We start from the raw sequence: 18,413 nt of genomic DNA, 5'->3' as shown, positions 1-18,413 counted from the left end.
TCCTTGTGTTTTAAACCTGCCACCTTTTAATTTGATTAGCTGATCCCTAGTTTGTATGTTGTGTGAATGGGAAAATAACACTTCCTTATTCAGTTTTTCCCACACCATTCATGATTTTAGAGACTTTTATCATATCCCCATTACTTATCTCTTTTCCAAGCTGAATAGTGCCAGTCATGAATGAGAGGCTTTTAAGAAATTTAGCCTCTATCAGACAACGTGGCCTTCTACTGGAGGATGATGAGCAGAGAGAGCTGCTAAGTGCACTCTTAGGCAGCTGATAGAGGTGAGGAGGTAGTTCCAGAATGGCAGCTAAACGTGCTCCCAAAAGAGTAAAATGACTCTCCAACACTCAGATAGAGAACCTCTTCCATTTAGCAGCATAGGTCAGCCCAGTGGAGCACTTTCTGCTGCAAGTCAGGATGTTTTGAATTGCTATAGAGAGGGACCAGTCATTAGTATCATAGGACTGGAAGGGACCTTGAGAGATCATCTAGTCCAGTCCCCTGCACTTATGGAAGGACCAAGTATTATCTAGACCATCACTGACAGGTGTTTGTCTAACCTGCTCTTAAAAATCTCCAATGATCCAGATTCTACAACCTTTCTCAGCAATTTATTTCAGTGCTTAATCACCCCGACAGTTAGGAAGTTTTTCCTAATGTCCAGTCTAAACCACGATTACTTCAGTTAAGCCCACTGCTTCTTGTCCTATCTTCAGAGGTTAAGGAGAACAATTTTTCTCCCTCCTCCTTGTAGCAACCTTTTCTGTATTTGAAAACTTAGGTCCCCTCTCACTATTCTCTTCTCCAGACCAAAGCCAATTTTTTTCAAATCTTAGCACATAGGTCATGTTTTCTAGACCTTTAATTCTTTTTGTTGCTCTTCTCTGGACTTTCTCCAATTTGTCCACATCTTTCCTGAAATGTGGCACCCAGAACTGGACAGAAGGGGTTAAAAGCCAGGCCTTGGGGAGGGCTAGGGCTGAGAGCCAATCAGAGAAGGCTAGGAGGCAGCCAATCAGGGCCAGGCTGGGCTCTATAAAAGAGATGCAGGGCCAGAGGGCTGCCAGCCTTGGAGAGGGAAAGACTGGCTGCCTGCAAGCAGAAGAGGGTGTGATGTTGCAGTCTATATGGTTTTATAAAAATATGCTAATGAGTGAATATAATGTAACTGGAATATGCTTCACGCAAAAGGTCTCTTGTAAGGTATCATTTAATGACAAAGCTTACAATCTACTGAGTGTGATTATCCTATTTGTAGAAATGTACCACTCTTGTATCTGAAACAAGAAATATGAAATATAACTCTGAGGGCCTATTGTAATTATGCAAAGTGTGGGCCATTAATGGTGGTTTGGCATCTTGATGACTCACATTAACCAGGACAATTATCTGCAGATGGGTGTGTTTTACCTGCAAGTCTTCCTGCATACGTGTGTGCTGGCAAGTGGGCAATGAAGTCTTACAGTGACATGTGATTATGTCACCTGAACTGGAATCCATCTTTAACCTGGTGTCTTTCCATTGAGACGGAGGGGTGGTAACCCAGAGAGGGACCATGGATTCCCACCTTATGCAAAATATATATAAAGGGGTGGAACAGAACAAGGGAGGAGCCATCATGAAGAATCCCCTAGCTACCACCTGAGCTGGAACATGAGCTGTACCAGGGGAAAGAATTGTGTCCAGGCCTGGAAGGTGTCCAGTCTGAGGAAAAAACTTACTGAAGCATCTCTGAGGGTAAGATCATCTGTACTCAGTTTGATTAGACATAGATTTGCACGTTTTATTTTATTTTGCTTTGCTTGATAACTTACTTTGTTCTGTCTGTTACTGCTTGGAACCACTTAAATCCTACTTTTTGTATTTAATAAAATCCCTTTTTACTTATTAACTAACTCAGAGTACGTATTAATACCTGGGGGAGCAAACAACTGTGCATCTCTCTCTATCAGTGTTATAGAGGGCGAACAATTTATGAGTTTACCCTATATAAGCTTTATACAGGGTAAAACAGATTTATTTGGGTTTAGACCCCATTGGGAGTTGGGTATCTGAGCGTTAAAGACAAGAACACTTCTGTTAGCTGCTTTCAGGTAAATCTGCAGCTTTGGGGTAAGTAATTCAGACCCTGGGTCTTTGTTGGAGCAGACAGGAGTGTCTAGGCTCAGCAAGACAAGGTGCTGCGGCCCTGAGCTGGCAGGGAAGGCAAGGATAGAAGTAGTCTTGGCACATCAGGTGGCAGCTCCCGGGGGTTTCTGTGATCCAACCCGTCACAGGGGTACCTTGGATAGAGCAGTGCTGGAAAGAGCAGGAGGAGCTCCAGCCTGGTGAACTCCCCCGCTAAGGCTTAGATTCCAAGGTCGGAGGAGGTACTGGGGCTGTGAGGAGGCTGCCAGGGAAGGAAGAGGCAGCTGGTCCAACCCCCTTGCTGATGATGAGTGACCACTTCAGACTGCAGTTTGCCCCTGAGGGACAGGCTAGATGAAGACTGACAGTGGGTCACTGAGGTGAGGTGGGATTAAGGGATTGGGGTTTCCCAGGAAGGGGAGGACCCCTGAGTCTGGGGGCACTGCTGTGGGGCGGTATCCCAGAGAAGGAGCACCACGGGCCAGGGTGGAAATGCGGGGCCTACACTGACGCTAGCGATAAGACAAGTAGCGACAGCAGGAGAGACACTGGCCAGCAGAAGGCGCTCCAGAGCTGGAAGAGCTCATTCCTGAGGTAACCAGCAGGAGGCCCCGCGGCGGTGAATGCATGCCACGCTACAGTGCAACTGATTGTTCCTTCCTAAGTGGAGTACTTTGCATTTGTCCTTATTGAATTTCATCCTGTTTACTTCAGATCAATTCTCCAGTTTGTCCAGATTATTTTGAATTTTAATCCTATGCTCCAAAACACTTGCAACCCCTTCCACCTTGGTGGTATCCACAAACTTTATAAGTGTACTCTCTATGCCATTATCTAAACCACTGATGAAGATATTGAACAAAACTGGACCCAGAACTGATTCCTGCGGGACCCCACTCTATATCCCCTTACAGTTTGACTGTGAACCACAGACTCTCTGGGAATGGTTTTCCAACCTGCTATGCACCCACCTTATAGTAGCTCCATCTAGGGTATATTTCCCTAGTCTGTTTATGAGAAGGTCATGCAAGACAGTATCAAAAGCCTTACCAAAAAAAGTGAAGATATACCTCAACTACTGTTTTCTCCCACATCCACAAGGCTTGCTACCCTCTCAAGAGATGTTAGCCAGCCAGCATCCAGGCTGAGAGAGAGGGATGTTGGATCCAAGTGCAGGACTTGTCCCCGATTGTGCATTCATGTCTGGGTGTGTTGGGAGCATGATCAGGGACCATGACGACAAGTGCATGCAGTCTGAGTACCAAAACTGTACAGGCCATGCATCCTGTATGATCTTCCTGAGAACTCTCAGCATCTGGGGAATCGGCAGAGGTAGGAGGCAAGCATACAAGAGCCCTGGTGGCCATGGGCTCAGTAGGGTGTCCAGGGAGCCAGTACAGGCTCCTCCTCTGGAGCAGAACCTGCAGCACCCCTTGACCTGTTCACATCCAACCAGAACCAATTTTGGGAATCACCACCTCTGAAAGATGTCTTGTTGAATGCAGTCTTGGACAATTATTGAACAGTTGCTCAGAGTATTGTCCACCCGGTGAGATGATCCACCAGAAGGTTTCATAGCCTGGGAAGGTGGAGGACCACTGCCAAAAGGTGGATTGTCTCTTGGCACAGGGGCAACAAGCCAATACCTTCTTGCTTGTTGCTATAGGACATGCCATAGTACAGGTGTTTATAGACATCTCGAAACACCAGGAGAAAGACTTATGTATGCTAGTCAAATGGTTCTCAACTTCAGGGTGTTTAGATGAAGGCTCACTTCCTGAGCGGGGCCAGAGGCACTGGGTCTGGAGCTGGCCCAGCTGAGTTCCCCAATGTACATGTGTCTGTACATGCTGGGGACCAGTGAGGAGACAAGGGATCTGTTACAGACATGTAGAGTGTCCTTTGACCAATCTAACAAGGAAAGGGCTTTCTGGGGGGATTGTGACCAACATGTCTTAGATACCTGCTGAGTAAGTATACTGATCTCAACCATCTTTGCATAGAGTACAGGTGGCAAATGTGTCATGTAGGTTCAGGAGGCCATGTGACCCATAAGTCTCAGGCATGTTCTGGCTAATGTTAAGGGTGTGAATGAAGCTGTTGACAAGGATTAGAATGGTGAGAAACCTGTCCTCTGGCAGACAGGACTCCGTACTGCCCCTATGAATTTTATGCTTTAACAAGATGTGAGAGTGGACTTCATTCCATTGACTGAGGTCTGATGCAGCAAAGAGATTCAGAACTACTCAAATAGAGTCGTTCAGGTGTTGAGGTGACCAGCTCGGATCAGCCAGTCATTGAGGTAAGGATAGACTCAAATGTCTTTCCTTCTCAGATGTGAAGCCATGACCTCCACACATTTGCGGAAGACCCTCAAGATCAGAGAGAGAGGCCACAAGGAAGCACTCTGCATTAGTAGTAATACTTTCCCACAAGTAACCTGAAATATTTCTTTGTGGTTGGGTGAATTGCAATATGAAAGTATGTGTCTTGTAAGTAGAGTTGCAAACCGATCTTGAGGATCCTATGTGGGGATTATGGACATCAGCATCACCATCCTGAACTTGAGCCCACAGATGAATTTGTTGAGTCAGTTTCAGGACGGGGCGCCATTCCCCTTTCTACTTGTGATCAAAGTAATTCCAAGGGCATTCTTTTACTGCTCTGAGTTGCAGGAGGGAGTCCACTTCCTTCCTGAGCAATATTTCATGAAAAGGGTCCCAGAAGGGACTGGGGATATGGGGAGGTTTGCAGGGGACTGCAACTGGATAAAGAATCCTTGCCCAAAAGATTCCAGAACCCTTTGGTCCCAGGTAATTTGGTTCCATACCTCCCAAAACAAACAGCTCTCAAAAAAAGGGGGGGTGGGGGGGGGAAAAGCTGGCTCTGCTGGCTCTGCAAGGCTCTCAACTGCACATTCAAACCTGCGATTTCAAGGTAGATGGAAGGTGTGCATCGGAGGAGGGGGCAGAAGATATCTTAATCTGGAACTTCTGCCTCTTCTTCAGTGGCTCAAACAGTCTCTGCTGTCTGTAATAGTACTCAGATGATTGTGTCTGCCTTGGAAAGGGCTACGGCTTGTACCATCTCCTTCATGGAGCCAAGATGCATACTCCCAGAGAGTAAAAGGTTGCCTTTGATGTCCTTCAACATGCAAATAGCCTAATCAGCATTCTTATTAAAGTCACAATCCTCAAAGGGGAAGCCCTCAATGGTTGCTTGAGCCTCCTCTAGTATTCTCAAGGACTGCAATCAGGAGGCCCAATTAATTGTTATTATGCTAGCCATACTACAGGCCACTGTAGAAGAGGTGTTGAGAGCAACCTGTATTGAGGGCCATGCAACCAGCTGTCCCTCCTGCACCTGGAATTTAAATTCCTTGTTGTGTTCCTGTTGGAGTTTGTTGGTGAATTGGGATGCATGAGCCCAGTTAAGAAAGCTGTATTTAGCCAGGAGTGCTTGATAGTTAATAATGAATGCTAATAGGATGGCTAAAGAATACAAATTCCAATCAAAGAAGTCCACCAACATTTTAAGATCTTTATCCCTGGGAGTTGCTTTATGTGGACCCTGTCATTTGGACTTCTCTTGGACAGTGACTATGATCAAAGAGTCAAGGGTTAGATGACTAAAGAAATATTCAAAGCCTTTGGAGGTGATCTGATAGCACCTGTCCATTTTCTTAGATGTAGGCACCATAGAGGCAGGAGTCCAGAGGTTTCTAGCTGATTCCACTAAGCCATAGGTGCCGACTGTGTGGGTGTTCCAAGGCTGGAGCACCCACAGGGACAAAAATTAGTGGGTGCTTAGGACCCACCGGCAGCCAGCTTCTCTCCCCCCCCCGTACCTACCATCTGCCAATGGCCCCGCCAATCAATTCCGCCTGCTCCATCCCAGCACCTCCCACCCGCCACGATCAGCTGTTCTGTGGGAGTGGAGCAGGGATGGGAAGAGGCAGAGCATGGGTGGCGGCTTGGGAGAAGGGGTAGGGTGGGGGCAGGGCCTGAGGTGAAACAGGGATCCAGAGGAAGCTGATGCCTGTGCATTAAGCTGTTATTTATTGGCACTACCAATCTGTTGGGGACCTGAACATGTGCAGAATATGGAGAAGGTATTGCAAGAAAAGTCATACAAACTTAGCTGACATCTTGGAAATCCCAGTCATCTCCTGAGAAGTTCCTGGAAGATCCAGCAGTCATCAGGCTAGTTTGAAGCTATAACAGTTCACTGAAGACGACAAAAATCACTGTCAGGACATGTTGGACTTCTTTCTTCTGCAAGTCCTCTTGCTCACTCTCTGCATCAGGTGCATGATCTGCCAGATGAGTGAGACCTACAAGGGAAGGGTGACCTTGCTGTAGTTGCCTGAGAGGCAACTGGAGTCTTGCGAGTAGGATGCATCCCATATAGGATTCAGAAAAACCATAACTACATGAGATTCTGGAAGGGGATGCAGGCCATGATGGGTCCCGTGCAAAGTACTGCTTGTGATTGTCCCTGTAGTTCCTCATGTGGATTTCTGAATGCTCTTTCAGACAGATAAGAGTAGGCTCATAAGGCTCCAGGGACCAAAGCAGTTGACTGAAGCAGATCTCTGGAGTGCTTGAGTAGAACCATGAGGCTCCTGAGCTGGTGGCACTGGGTTTCTTAATAGAAGACACCAATGGAAACTTAGGCTAGTCCAGAAATGTCAACTCTCCCAGTCCTGTGAACTGTGTAGGTACTGCAAAGAGAAGCTCTAGAGGTGAAGATTAAGAAAGAAAGGTTGCCTGTACCATCATCAAGTTGGCGTGAAAGATGTCGGTGCCAAGGTTTTCATTACCAAAGGCACAGTCTTGGTCAGAAAGTGCTTTCAGTGCTGGTCCAGAGAAGTCTGAAGAGTGCTCTTGAAGCTGGCTTCAGTGTCAGCTGCTTGGATTGTTGATAACATATACTGGACACATCAAAGACTATTGAAAAGTGCACCAACGCCAGTGGGACCTAACCTGTGCCTTGACTTCCCTCCTAGGGTGATCTGTTTGGAACTAGAGAGGACCATCTATGTCTCCCATAACCATGCAAACAGTGTTCCTTCAGGCCTCTCTCTTCAGAGGCCTGGGCTGCAGTGAAGGATGTTCTGCCTGACTCTGGAGTGGAGGAACAGCACATACACAGAGGCGGAGATGGCAGCCATTCCTTCCTGCACTCACAGGAGGAAAGAATGAACTGGAAAGCAACTGAGTCTGCCTCTGCCCTTTATACCTTTGTCTATAGAGTACTGGAGGTGCACAGGTCACAGGTGCAGCCCCAACAGACATTGCTACTCAAAGGGTCTCATGTGCATGAGATTCAGGTGCACTTGAAGTGGAATATATGTGGACAATCCACTTAAAGAATCCTACATTTTGGAATTAATTTAACCAATGATCATTCTTAAAATATCTTGGAATAGTTAATACAATTATTACTAGTGTTAGCATTAAAGCAGTGCCAACTGAGATTGAGGCCTCATTGTGCGAGGCACTGTGCAAATATAAAACAGACTCTGCCCCCGAGAAATTACAAGCTAAATAGTACATCTTGTTGAAAAATTTATGACAGAATGTTTTTTCCCCTGTAAAAAAAAAAAGCTGTTTCATTGAAACTGAAATTTTCTGAGAGAATGTGTTGATTTTAGAACATAAGAACGGCGGTACTGAGTCAGACCAAAGGTCCATCTAGCCCTGTATCCTGTCTACCGACAGTGGCCAATGCCAGGTGCCCTAGAGGGAGTGAACCTAACAGGTAATGATCAACTGATCTCTCTCCTACCATCCATCTCCACCCTCTGACAAACAGAGGCTAGGGACACCATTCCTTACCCATTCTGGCTAATAGCCATTAATGGACTTAATCTCCATGAATGTATCTAGTTCGCTTTTAAACCCTGTTGGTCCTAGCCTTCACAGCCTTCTCAGGCAAGGAGTTCCACAGGTTGACTCTGAGCGGTGTGAAGAACTTCCTTTTATTTGTTTTAAACCTGCTGCCCATTAATTTCATTTGGTGGCCTACTTCTTATATTATGGGAACAGTGAATAAGGAAAAGTTATTTACTTTTCTCCACATCACTCATGATTTTAAACATCTCTATCATATTCCCCCTTAGTCTCCTCTTTTTCAAGCTGAAAAGTCCTAGCCTCTTTATTTTCTCCTCATATGGAACCCGTTCCAAACCCCTAATCATTTTAGTTGCCCTTCTCTGAACCTTTTCTAGTGCCAGTATATCTTTTTTGAGATGAGACAACCACATCTGAATGCAGTATTCAAGATGTGGGCATACCATCCATTGATATAATATATTCTGTCTTATTCTCTATCCCCTTTTTAATGATTCCTAACATCCTGTTTGCTTTTTTGACTGCCTCTGCACACTGCATAGACATCTTCAGAGAACTATCCATGATGACTCCAAGATCTTTTTCCTGATTTGTTGTAGCTAAATTAAATTAGCCCCCATCATATTGTATGTATAGTTGGGGTTATTTTTTCCAATGTGCATTACTTTACATTTATCCACATTATATTTCATTTGACATTTTGCTGCCCAATCACTTAGTTTTGTGAGATCTTTTTGAAGTTCTTCACAGTCTGCTTTGGTCTTAACTATCTTGAGCAGTTTAGTATCATTTGCAAACTTTGCCACCTCACTTTTTACCCCTTTCTCCAGATCATGTAAAATTTCATTTAAAAAAAATTGAAAAAAGTATTTTGATAAGGTCGAAATGCTGTTTTGATGTTTTTGTTTTAATATTATATTACAAAAAATTAAAGATTTCAAAATAAAAATTAAATTTTTTATTTACCCCCAAAAAATGTTTTCAAAAATTTTGTTTTGCAGTAAATTTTGAAATTTGGCTTTTGTTTGAATTTGGACAACTCTAAACAGACGAACCAGACAAATGGTTGTTGGGGAAAAAGGCTAAGCTATCTAATTCCATTTAAGGACGAACTGTTGCAAAGTTAACCACTATACTCTCTGGTAGTCTCAATGTACATTTACAGCTCTCCACCAACTGCTACAGACAAAAACTTCCTTAACACAGTTTCTTGCTCAATGTATTCTTTTGTCTGTAGTGTTTTTGTTTGCACAAAGTCAATTTCTCATAAATTTAGATCTATAATTTTCATTTTAGTCTAATATGATATATTATGCATTTTATACACTCAGTTATTCAATATTTAAAACTTAAGAAACCATAGTAAGTTGCGTGTATAAAAGCAAAAGCCTTTTAAAATCAATCCACTCAAAGATTCATTAAGAGGAATTAACATTGTATTAAACTATTTTACATTAAATCTTTGGGAATATATCATGCTAATATATAAACCTTAAACAAACATGAAATCAAAACCTACAAAGCAAAAGCTCTTTCTTGTTCTTAATCAACTCTAAAAGGAGATTTTTCTCTCTATATAACTCATTAAAAATGGATGTGAAAAATTTAGCCATAGTTTTTCCAAGAGAAACCAAATGGAGAAAGCAATGCATATACCTATCCTATATTGTACGTTTTAAAGTTTGTATTTGGCAAACTAACTTCTTTATAAACCATTAAGTAAAACAGAAACCAAGTTAGCTCTTTTCTAATTTTATAAGACATACCTCCTTCAAAGGAGTTTTACAAGCTTTGTCCTTGGATAACACAAACTATCTAGCTAGCTTTATATAAATTCAAGGTCTTTTAAAATATGTTATCCTACACCAGCATGTTTAAGTTTCCATTAATTGGATTCTTAGTTTTTAAACAAAGACTGTAACAGCATCTTGCATTTATACACTAAACTATTTTGTTGTAAGGAAAAATAAATTAATTTAAAAATTAAAAAATTTATTGAGTTTCTGAAATCTAATTAGTCCTATAGTGTGGTGTTTTACTTTTTTTAGAAAATGGAAAATAAAACATTGCATTTTTAGTACAAAATGTATCTGTTCATAGTATTTAAAATACATTTACTTAGATTAACAGTATGAAATATTCTGATTTTTTTCTGTGAGGAAAAATAATCACCTTTTCAGATCTTCTGGTCTTCCCCATCCTCGAATGAAAAGTTTAGTGAGGAGAAGCCGTCTGTACAAAATATCCAGTTTACTCACACCCATTAGTAGCAAGCTAACATCTAAAAGGAGAAAATAGGTAGAAATGAGGCCTTAAGTAGGTGGTTTTGTAAGAATATCACTTATTTTTTCTTCTCAGCCAAGAAGCAGCCACAGCGAAGAAGCTCAACAAGGCATCACAGCCCCTCTGAGGGAAAGTCAAGCCCAAAGAACCCAGTCAAATGCATGTGAAGGGGAGCAAAGCCCAAAGAGTCCATCTGTTCATATTTTGAACACTTGCACAATCTGTAGTGCATAATTTTGAGGGCTCAGGTAGGCACAACTTTAGGGTTACCATATTTGAACTCCACCCCTTCCCCGCCCCCATTCCAATCCCTTCTCCAAAGTCCCCACCCCAACTCCACCCCCTCCCTGCCCCATTGGACCCCTTCCCCAAATCCCTGCCCCGGCCCCACCTTCTCCCCATGAGCGCGCTGCATTCCCCCTCCTCCATCCTCCCTCCCAGCCATGCAAAACAGCTGTTTCGCAGCGAAAGCACTGAGAGCTAGGGGGGAAAAGCGGGCACTCTCTCGAGTGATCAGCATTCACTCTCTTTCTCGAATGATCAACTCTTCTTTGTGGAAAAATAACAATGGCAAAATCCTGGACGTTTTTAGATATTTAAAAATTCCTCCCGGACGGCAATTTAAGAACCAAAAAGCTGGACATGTCCGGGGAAATACGGACGTATGGTAACCCTACACAACTTAGAAGAAAACCTTTCTACTCCCATTCAGTCCCTGGATTCCACTCTCATCTTCCAGAGAAAAACTGCAAAAGTAAAACTATAATTTTGATGTAACAAACTATGATGCATCCTATTTTGTAAAATTGGATTTGAAGCATAGATATGGATCTTCAATTTTAGATGCTAGAAGAAATTCAGATTCATATTCCATCAGCTACATTTCAACCTCTTCTATCTGTTCTAGTCTCAATTTATGAATAGATGTGAAAAACATTTTAATCATAATTTCAAATACTGTTAAATTTCTGACCATTACATTTCCTTACAGGTTCGTTTTTGAAATATTTCCATATGCAAAGGAAAACTAATTATCCAAAGTTACCAGAGTGATAAGTACTTATCTTATCCACAAACAAGTTTTATGTTTTTATACCAGTACACGTTAGTATCATGACAATAATTTGGAAGAAATGCATCTTAATTGTAATTAGGCTATTTTGTTCTACAAAGGGGTAAACTTTGGGGGACACAAAGCAGGTTACTTAGTGATGTTAGAAATTCCCAGATCACACAAGTTACCCAGAGGACAATAATGCTGCCAAGTTTTAGGAATGGAATCCTAGTAGATTGAGAGAGCTTGAAAAGAATTGGGGAGTTTGATTTTCTTGCAGATGTAAGAGAAATGTATATGCTCTGTGGAATAACATCTATTTATCATACTGAAAGTAAGTCATTTTACATGAACTATTCTGAGTGGAGAAAATGCTTTTCAGATCTGGGAAGATCCCATTATCATTAATCCAGTTTTTCCATGAAAAGCTCTTTTATAGAACAGACATACTACTTTGTCAACCTTGCACTATGAGTATCCTATTACTTAAAAAACTAATCCCTGATTAGCAGAGTTTTGTTACCAATTCTCCCTACATTTCTCAATGCATACAAATTCTAGAAAATTTGTAATGCGCTTTAAATTGCAATTCTCTTTGAAGTCGAGACACAGACATATTAATGATGTACCGAAGTGAGAGGATGTTATTCAGCAGGCAATTATATGGTCCCAATATCTATCATTAAATTTGCTTGGCTTTAACTTTGTGATCAGTGCTATAACTCAGAAAGGAAAGTCCATTTCCTTCAACAACATATAAAACGAAAGCTTTAATTCAGATTACATCAAATCCCTACAAAAATGCAAGAGACTGATGCTAAGGATATGGATGTATGCTAGAAATGTGGGGTACAGGAACACTGCTACAGGAATGCCCTTGTCCTTATTGAGTTTTGGAAGAATATACAGGCTGAAATTAATGTTATTCTTAATTTCCCATTTAACTATTCTGTTTAAAACTTGTTTGTTCTTGCAAACCTGAAGTCACTGTACCTCACAGAATCAGAGTGATTCCTCCTACAGGTATCTAAGATGGCTAAGAAAACAATATTGCATTCTTCAGGGAAGTGCTGCAATGAATTGAGAGTTAGTAGCTCTGGGACAGTAACTGAAGCTTTAGCTACACTAGGAAGGGTTTGCTGATAGAGCTATACCAGCAAATCCTCCTAATTGAGACACAGCTTATACCAGCAACATTTCTTTTGCCAGTATAGCTTATACCAGTTCCCCAAACAAAAGTTATAATGGTAAAAGGACTTATTTGTAGGTATAACTGCACATACATTAGGACTTTGTCACTGTTGATTAAGGGGTATAACTGGAAAATCATACTATCAAAATCCTTGACGGATTCCTTTCAGTGAAGGATGCTTCTTACTTATGTTGAAGTTTGATTGGTAAATGGTAGTTTACTGACAAAATTTTAGTTAAAAAGCTGCACTTACTAAAATAATGGGGAGCAACTTCTGTGCACTTGATACACCAGGCAAAAAAGTTAAGCTATTGGTTGTGTGCGTCACAGAGCATATGATCTTCCAATTAAAGTTTCAGGATTTTTCTACACCTAAGAAAACAGATGATTTAATATCAATTAAAAAATTTAATGTATAACAAAACACCATTTGTTGTATGAAACATGCTGATTATCCCACTTATCAGTACATTTCCAAATTTCTATCCACTGCATGATCTAAGGAACCTTGCTTACAACCCTTGATTTATACAGTTGTAGTTCTTTAATTCATCTAGTTTTGTATCTGAAATGCTGTTAACTTGAGCCCATACAACACTCCAATTGCAAGATCTTTTAGATATAAAAAAAGATTAGTGTTCACACACTAATAATGCAGTACTTTGCATGTCTATAAAGCCAACTACTGAAGGATCTCAGTCATTTCTAAACAAAATAAAAACTAATATTTAGAATAAATGTCTATTTTTATAAGCAGAAACTTCAAACTTCAAAAACAGACTTCAACAAGAAACTACAGAACTGGAGTTAATTTGCAAACTTGACACCATCAAATCAGGCCTGAAAAAAGACTGGGAGTGGCTGGGTCACTACAAAAAATAATTTTCCCTCTGTTGATACTCACACATTCTTATCAACTGTTTGGAATGGGCCACATCCACCCTAACTGAATTGGCCTCGTTAGCACTGACCCCTCAACTTGGTAAGGCAACTCCCATATTTTCATATGCTGTAAATTTATACCTGCTTACTGTATTTTTCACTCCATGCAGTTGATGAAGTGGGTTATAGCCCACGAAAGCTTATGCCCAAATAAATTTGTTAGGCCTGGTCTACACTAAGGGCGAGGATCGAACTAGGGTACGCAAGTTCAGCTACGCGAATAGCGTAGCTGAACTCGAAGTACCCTAGTTCGACTTACTTACCCGTCCAGACGCGGCGGGGTCGAACTCCGCGGCTCCAAGGTCGACTCCACCACCGCCGTTCGCGGTGGTGGAGTTCCGGAGTCGACCGGAGCGCGCGGGGAGTTCGAACTATCGCATCTTGATTAGACGCGATAGTTCGAACTCGGAGAAGTCGAACTCACCGCGTCGACCCACGCGGTGAGTATGGACCTGCCCTTACTCTCTAGGGTGCCACACGGACTCCTTGTTGTTTTTGCTGATAAAGACTAACAAAGCTACTCCTCTGAAACCTATACTCAAACTGAATCTGTGTAACTGTGCGGGGGGTACAAGGAATAGCTCAGTGGTTTGAGCACTGGCCTGTTAAACCCAGGGTTGTGAGTTCAATCCTTGAAGGGGCCATTTAGGGAACTGGGGTAAAAATCTGTCTGGGGATTGGCCCTGCCTCCAGCAGGGAGTTGGACTAGATGACCTCCTGAGGTCCCTTCCAAACTTGATATTCTATGATTCTCTGAACATAACCCCTCCCTGACTCCCCAAAATACTGCTTCTTCAAAGAACCAGTAACAGTCCTAAATTCTGATATATAAAACTTAAGGGACAGAAATAAATGCTTTATAACCACTGAAAAGCCAGGAAATTTTGCTTTCTAGTAGTATGAAGCCTTAATTCCTAGCCCTGCCAGTCTCAAGCAGTGAACTTTAAAGTCACGTTATTCTTATCCACAGCTTGCTTGGTTTAGCCCACTGTCTTCACTTCAGTATCTTCTAATCTTTTAAAATTAGATTAATGAAAAGCTGAAATCATATAAAATAATCTGAGACATGACATTAGTCATGTTGATATTGAAACGTGTATGTGAGGACCATCAGAACAACATGATTTTAAAGATAGATATCTTGCAACATGCCAAGATCAGAAATACTTTGGTAAACCAGTACAATTGCTTTCAGAACCTTTCTTGTTCAGAAAGGAAAACTATAACTCTGCTGCAACTATGGCAATATTGCTCTCCATATAAAATGAAAGTAAAAGGCACCATTGCCAAGGTTAGAATCACCACACAAAAAAAATCCCTTGTAAAACAAATTTTGCTTCCTTACTTACCGAGAAACCTTGAAAATTGTTGCTTTGGTTCTAGCTACTGTTCTTGGCTGCTGTTCAGTGCTGATCTTTAATGACTCACGAGTAAATATTTTACTTCTCAATTGTCTTTCCTCCTTTGCTAATGTGTTTTGTTACCCTGTTTATTATATTTTATTCACCTGATTTCTGAACTACTCTAAGCATTACTGCCTATTCTGCTCATTTCCCAGACAAATTATTTAAAAAATATCTGATAGCTACACAAACTGTTACTCCATTTCTGTTAAGGGGCCACCTAGCAATATGGATTTCAATCATCAAGTTAAAAAAAAAGTTTCCAAAATGGAGTCATGTTCCGCTAGTTACATATCACCAATTAGAAGCTCATTCAACAGAAGGGCTTTTGGTTCAGTTTAGCTACTAGCAATCAGTAAATGAGATGTATTTTGAACAGATCTAAGGTTGGCCAGGATAACAGTAATTAGATCAAAAGTGATTTTAAGATAAGCTGATTATTACATCAACCCCAAAACACACTGCCAGACAACTGGAGCTTGTTAAAAAGGGATGCTAAGACATAGGATGAGACAATTCCTTATATTCAATCAACTGCATTGATTCACATAAGGACTGCCCAGCAGCTCAGGACCATTTGAAATAAAGAGGACTGAAAATGGAGTAAGAGCCCCCCTTGGAAAGGGTTCAGAAAAGGCTACAAGAATGATTCAGAGCCTGGAAAATATGACTTACACTGAAATACTTAAGAAGCTCTATTTATCTCAAAAATCTATTTATCTTAACAAAGAAAAGGTTAAGAGATGATTTTATCATAGTCTATAAATACCTACATGGGGAAGAGATTTATGACAGTATAGGGCTTGTATAATCAAGCAGAAAAAGCGAAAAAGAGATCCAATGGCTGGAAGCCAAAGTTAGCCAAACTCATACTAGAAATTAGCTGCGAATTTTAATAGGCAAGTAGCCTTTGGAACAACATGCCTAGAATGCAGTGGACTCTCCATCATGTGAAGTCTAACTCAGGAGTAGATATTTTTCTAAACATATGCACTATGGGTCAAACAGAAGTTGTGGGCTTGATGCAGAAATTACTGGGTGAGGTGTTTCGGCTTGCATTACAAATCAGACTTTGGCTACATCTACACTGCACACTAGCATCGGTGACACAAAGGGTATGCATAGCTATATGCTGCAGTGAAAAGCAAGCTACATCCACACTGTGGTGTGCAGCTACATATGTCAGTGAAAGGTTATAGCAGGGAGAAGGAAGCAGGGAGCTACTAGAGCCTTCCCCTACTCCCCCCCCCCCCAAAAGAACCTCACCCCGCTGCCACTGCCAGCCTTTCTCCATGGCAGGGAAAGGCTCCAGCAGCATGACACTACTGTGCTGTGGGTAAACTGTGGGTCAGGATGACAAAGTGGTTCGCAACCCCATTTTAATGGGATCACCTGGGCTGGCATTAGACTTGCTGGGGCTTGGGGCTGAAGTAAAAGTCCGAGCCCATACAGACAATGACTTGTTTTTACTGCTCTATATACTATACACTTAAATGTAAGTACAATATTTATATTCCAATTGATTTATTTTATAGTTATATGGTAAAAATGAGAAATTAAGCAATTTTTCAACAACAGGGTGCTGTGACACTTCTGTATTTTTTTGTCTGATTTTGTAAGCAAGTAGTTTAAGTAAGGTGAAACTTGGGGGTACGCAAGACTCCTGAAAGAGGAACAGTAAGTAGTCTGGAAAGGTTGAGAGCCACTGGCCTAAGCAATGTCTCCCTGTCTACACTGCTATTTATACCTATGCTAGGGGGACCAGCCATGTATGTACGCTACACATCACCATAAGAAGTGGGCTGTGTAGAAGTACACTTTATGATCATAGTGGCCCCCCTCCGGCCTTAAAATCTATCAGTTTAATGCCAGGATACTAACTATAACATTGAATAAGAGGGGAGAAATGGCCAATGGTCTACTGTGGTTAGTTATTGCCATTTTATTTTTTAAAACTACCATTTATACTATGCCATAAGATTGGTGATATTTAGGGGAGAAGAACACAAAATTCTAATACAATTTACAGTGACTAAGTGTCCTAATATTCTGAATTTCATTCAATCAAAAGTTGTAAACTGTTCTGGGGATGGTGAAATGTAGTCCAGGGTTTAAAAAAAAAATGGCACTACTACAAAACTGTGAGAATTTTTAAAAATTATGACTGAGATGTAATATTCCATAGACAGAGTCAGGGGAAAGAGGCAGTGAAACTTTAAAAAGTTTACCCTAAACTGTTGGAGTCCTTCGTATGGAGCAAGGGCTTTATCGCTTTGAATTCATATACTGAATACTATCTATACATCTCTGCTAGTGTACATGTATACTCCCTCTACATACACTTATACACAGCCCTAATTACATGATCAACACCACAGTAAACTATAAATGCCTAGTAAAAATGGCAATATATTTTCTGTGCCAGAGTCAGACAACTCTTGCCAACAAACTAATCTGATCCGGCTGAGAAATTATACTCATTTTCAATGCACTAGCACAGAATACCCACCATCATTCAAGATCATGATAAAAATATCCCTTCATATCAAAGTGACATGATACATTTATCTTTTCCAGTACAAGAACTGGGAGCATAAAGATGACCGAGAGACCACTAGGATTATTTTTTGTTAATTTGAGAACTATATTTTAAGCATAACTGGGTATAAAAATATTTGTGGAGAAACCAAGTGTGACATTGCATTTTATAAGATTTTATGAAAGTATGCTGATGAGTGTGAATATGATGTAACTAAAACAGCTTCATGCAAAAGATCTCTTGTAAGGTATCATTAAAAAGCTTATAATCTACTGCATGGGTCATCCTATTTGTATAAATGTATCACTCTTGTATCTGAAACTAGAAATATAAAATATAACTTTGAGGGCCTACTGTAATTATGCAAAGTGTGGGCCATTAATGGTGGTTTGGAATCTTGATGGCTCCCATTAACTAGGACAATTGTCTGTAGATGGCTCTATTTTACTTATGTATACAGGAAGACTCACATGTGCTGGCAAGTGGGTAATGAAGTCTTACAGTGACATGTGATCATGTCACCTGAACTGGAATCCATCTTTAACCTGGTGCTTTTCCATTGAGAAAGGAGGGGTAGGAACAAAGAGGGACAAAGGATTCCTGCCTTATGCAAAAGATATATAAGTGGGAGGAACAGAAAAAAGGAGGCAGTCATCATGAGAAATCTCCTAGCCACCACCTGAGCTGGAACAAGGGCTGTGCCATGGGAAAGGATTGTGCCCAGACGAGGAAGGTATCCAGTCTGTGAAAGAAACTTATTGAAACATCTGTGAGGGTGAGATTTTATCTGTATTAACCTTAGATTTGCATGTTTTATTTTATTTGGTTAGTCACTTTGTTCTGTCTGTTATTACTTGGAACCACTTAAATCCTACTTTCTGTATTTAATAAAATCACTTTTTACTTATTAATTAACCCAGAGTATGTATTAATACCTGAGGGTGGCAAACAGCTGTGCTTATCTCTCTATCAGTGCTATAGAGAGAAAACAAGTTATGAGTTTACCTTGTATA

General features: G+C 41.0%; 1 protein-coding gene across 4 annotated transcripts in view; it reads right to left on the bottom strand.

Annotated features, from left to right (window-relative positions):
• The window catches only part of ABHD18 (abhydrolase domain containing 18), a 57,247-nt gene that overhangs the window by 37,350 nt on the left and 1,484 nt on the right, over positions 1-18,413 (bottom strand). For 2 of the 4 annotated variants that reach the window (XM_045018063.1, XM_045018062.1), the window contains exons 2-3: positions 12,770-12,888; positions 10,160-10,268 (exon numbers count right to left, since the gene is read on the bottom strand). In XM_045018063.1, coding sequence (XP_044873998.1) covers positions 10,160-10,251 — 92 coding nt within the window. In that variant the 5' untranslated portion in view covers positions 10,252-10,268; positions 12,770-12,888. The remainder of the gene's footprint in view (positions 1-10,159; positions 10,269-12,769; positions 12,889-18,413) is intronic. The other 2 variants (XM_045018065.1, XM_045018064.1) reach the window with 1 other exon arrangement.

The sequence above is a fragment of the Mauremys mutica genome, chromosome 5 (genome assembly GCF_020497125.1).
Source record: "Mauremys mutica isolate MM-2020 ecotype Southern chromosome 5, ASM2049712v1, whole genome shotgun sequence".
Classification (NCBI taxonomy): domain Eukaryota; kingdom Metazoa; phylum Chordata; order Testudines; family Geoemydidae; genus Mauremys; species Mauremys mutica.
Note: the sequence above shows the minus strand (reverse complement) of the source record. Positions and strands in the feature narration are given on the sequence as shown.